At 35.9% G+C, this 3,840-nt stretch overlaps 1 protein-coding gene across 1 annotated transcript in view; it reads right to left on the bottom strand.

The window, feature by feature from the left end:
• Window positions 1–3,840, bottom strand: part of KIAA1524 (KIAA1524 ortholog) — a 58,127-nt gene that overhangs the window by 47,636 nt on the left and 6,651 nt on the right. The window contains exons 2-3 of the mRNA XM_012645935.1: window positions 1,143–1,290; window positions 643–692 (exon numbers count right to left, since the gene is read on the bottom strand). Of these exons, the coding sequence (XP_012501389.1) occupies window positions 643–692; window positions 1,143–1,290 (198 nt within the window). The remainder of the gene's footprint in view (window positions 1–642; window positions 693–1,142; window positions 1,291–3,840) is intronic.

Below are 3,840 nucleotides of genomic sequence, written 5' to 3'. Positions count from 1 at the left end.
GAAACACACTCATATATGAGCAAAATTACATAAAATATTTATTGCACTATTGATCCTAATAGCAAAAACTTGAAAAAGAACATGAGTGTCCACCATTAGGGGAATGATTGAATAAATTATAGTACTATTTAAATACGGTACTAGGCAGCTACTAAAAAGATAATGATACAGAAAGTAACACCTAGTGTTCTGCAATATGATTTCTGTTAAAACAATCAAATAAAGATCTAAAATTATTTGTTATAGCATAGAAAAAGGTCTGGAAGGATACATATATCAAACCATTAAATGAGATTTTATCCTCAAAGGTAGACATGATGAGGGTTGGTGGTAACGAGTAAAGACTCTTCCCATTTTACTCTATATCTGTGTTGTCTAAATTGGTAGCCACTAGGTCACGTGTGGCTATATAAATTTAGATTAATAGAAATTAAGGATTCGGTTCTCCTGTCCACTACCCACAATTCAAGCGATTGACAGACCCATGCAGCTAGTGGCTACTACGTTGTACAGCACAGATAAAAACATTAGTATCACTGAAGAAAGTTCATTGTAAAATGCTGCTGTGTTAATATTTCTGGATTCCTAGGACTTTTCTTATACTAAGCATATAGTAATTTTACAATCATGCACAGAAATAACCTCCTCCCAAAACTCGGGAAAAAAGTGACCATTAAATGAACATTTAAAAACTAAAGATAAGAGGAAAAAAATAAGAAAAAGCAACAGCATTTTTACCCTTAGGTCTTAAGTTCAATGCAGTCTATCACAGAAAGATAATTCTTTGATTGGTAGCATGACTTTCTGAGTGGTGTACTTAACACTGGCATGATGTGTATGGGGGTTTTGTTTTTTAATTCAAAAGTAGGCCAGCATTTCCCAAAGTACATTCTTTTCTTTAGAAAACTGAACCTTTGATATGCTTCAGTTTCTTTGATCCAGTCATTATAAGAAATATTGCACACAATATTCCCTTCTTTGAAGAGATTCACAATGTACATCACCTCTGAGAGGTCCTGCAATGAAGAAATCTTTTGAATGTGACTCATTCTCCAAGAGAATCTATAACTAAATCTGCACTTTAATAAATATTAAATTCATACATCTCCCAAAAACTCAAAAAGAGAAACTAAATGTACTACCTAGTTGAGACAGCAAACTGATAATACTTAAGATTAGTGAAGCACTTATGCTGGGGTCTTCAAGTAGCTCAACGAGGCAACTCAAGCATTCACTTGGTAATATCTGGTTTGATGTAAATAGTCGTGTGAGTTTCTGTCCCGAAATTACCTATAAAATAATAAACAAAATGTGTTGGTTAAGAGTTGGCAATTTTCATCTTTTCTCCATTTCAAATGAAAAACTCAGTTCTTCCAAAAATTCACACATGCTGTTACCTCTACCTAGATTACCTAATCCCTCCCCAACTAGCTAAAGTAATCATTTGGCTCTCAGTTTAAATTCATTTCCTCCAGGACGCTTTCCCTAAGCTTCTTACACCACCTAGGTTAGGTTTGCCTATAACACTATCCTATGGTATATTTGTTTCACAAGTTAGCAAAGTTTGAGTATTTAGCAATAGTCATCCTTCACCCTACACTGAACATGCCATAGAGGCATAGACTATAAATCTGCACTCTACTACCAGTATATTTACTTTACCAATGAATTCCAGTACACTCATTCAACCTATTTTGAGGGAAGAGAATGGAAAATAAAGTCCAAAGGATAACTTTGGGATTACTCCTTCCACGCTTTCCCAAAGATAATATGTGATCCCAGAAGTTAAGAGATTACAGAGAAGGAAGTCAAAAAAGAATGTTTTAAGTAGCCAGGCAAGGCACTGAAAAATTTTATTTTTGCTTATTCCATTTTTTACTCCTGTCTTATAATTTATAAACTACAAGGGGCAGGGAAGGGAACAAGAGCGAGAGAGACAGAAGGTAAAGCTGGAATTGAAGGCCGTAACCCATTGTCAGAAAGCATGAATTTTCAAAATGCTTTACAAATGTATTCATTATTAAGCATATCTTTTCTGTAAAGATGGAAAAAGCATTAGTTACTTTAGAATAAGACTAAATATGTTCTAAACACTTATTTGAAAAGATCAGACCTAAATGGATGCTTTAGCATCCCTCTCCTATGGTCCCCAACCCCAGGACTGCGGACAGGTACCTGTTCCTGGCCTGTTAGGGACCAGGCTATAGAGCTCTGCTGCCCCCCTCGTCCACACCCCCATCCCAGAAAAATTGTCTTCCATGAAACTCAGGAACCTGGGGGCTGCATGGCAGGACGTGAGCTGCTAATGAAGCTTCATCTGTATTTACAGCCCCTCCCCTCGCTCACAAGGCCTCCTCCCCCCAGCCCCACTCCGTGGAGAAATTTCTTCTATGAAACCAGTCCCTGGTGTCAAAAAGGTTGGGGACCACTGCTCTAAGCTTTCCTTTCTGTACTCCTCTTTTATTCCCTCATCTACATGTCAGTTTTTCTTCTAAAGTGTTTCTGGTTAACAGAGTTTTCACATTATCTATTCTCAAGGAATATGTGTTTTAAAATTACTAAAGTCTCTAAGACTGAAAAAATAAGTCCAAAGATGAAATTATAGACATCAATAACAGATATTCTGGGGTAGGGAATCTTCTGAGCAATGCCCTTTTGCCTATCTATAAATCTAGCTCTTCAGATGATTAAGACATTTTTTGTTTTAAACATGATTCCCCTCAGGATTGGATCTGTATCTCAATAACATAAGTCCAACATGTAATAATTATTCAGTACAAGACAAAATGAAAATTTGCTTTACAAATTTTCCCTTTACTCATATGTACTCGAAGTCTTAACGTAAATATAATTCATTTTAATAAATATTAATTCTTATATAGCATTTACTCTGGCCTAGGCATTGATCTAGGTACTTTACATATGTTAACTCTTTTCATCTTCATAATACAATAACTTTATAAGACAGGTGCTACTATTTTGTTTTGCAGATGAGTAAACTGAGGCACACAGGGATAACGGAGCACAACTGGGATTCACACCCAGGCAGCTTGGTTCCTGAATCCATGCTTTTAACCACAACACAAGATTAGTACTGTGAAATAGCATCACCAAGAATCAGATCAGATCAGCTTTGCCAATCACAAAATATTCAAAGCCCTGGTTCTACATGGGACCATAAAGACAAAGTATGGCAGAAGTAGACAAGAATGAATCACTTTCACATGATACCCATCTTTCTTTGCATCCTCACATGTTGCTCTCATGAAGTGTGCACATTCACTATAAAAAAAGAAAAACAATAAATATTGCCCACCAAAATGGTTAAAATTAAGAAAGATGAAAACACCAAGGGTTGCTGTGGATGAATGATGGCAAATTTCATATATTGCCAGTGGGAGGGTAAAATGGTATAATCTTTCAGAAAATCGTTTAGCAGTTTGAACTAAAACTGAACATAAGCCTACCCTATGACCTAGCAATTCTACTCTGAGGTATATAAAAGAAATGAGTGCATATAGCCACAAAAAAATGTATGAATTGTTTATGACAGCTTTATTCATAATTCTACCCAGAACTGGAAACAACCCAAATACCCATAAACAGGAGACCGTATATAAAGTGTGGTATATTTTTACAACAGAATTCTATATAGCAATAAAAAAGAATGAAGTACTGATATAAGTGCAACATACTGAGAGGAAGAAGCCAGATATAAAGAGTACATATTGTGCAAGTCCACTTATCTGAAACTTATGTGAGGGACAATGAAGAAACCCTATGGGGTGCTGGAAATGTTCTGTATTATGATACAGGTGGTAGCTACTCTAGTGTCCACAT

Source organism: Propithecus coquereli, unplaced genomic scaffold, assembly GCF_000956105.1.
Source record: "Propithecus coquereli isolate 6110/MARCELLA unplaced genomic scaffold, Pcoq_1.0 Scaffold105, whole genome shotgun sequence".
NCBI lineage: Eukaryota > Metazoa > Chordata > Mammalia > Primates > Indriidae > Propithecus > Propithecus coquereli.
This window is presented reverse-complemented; position numbering and strand designations above follow the sequence as displayed.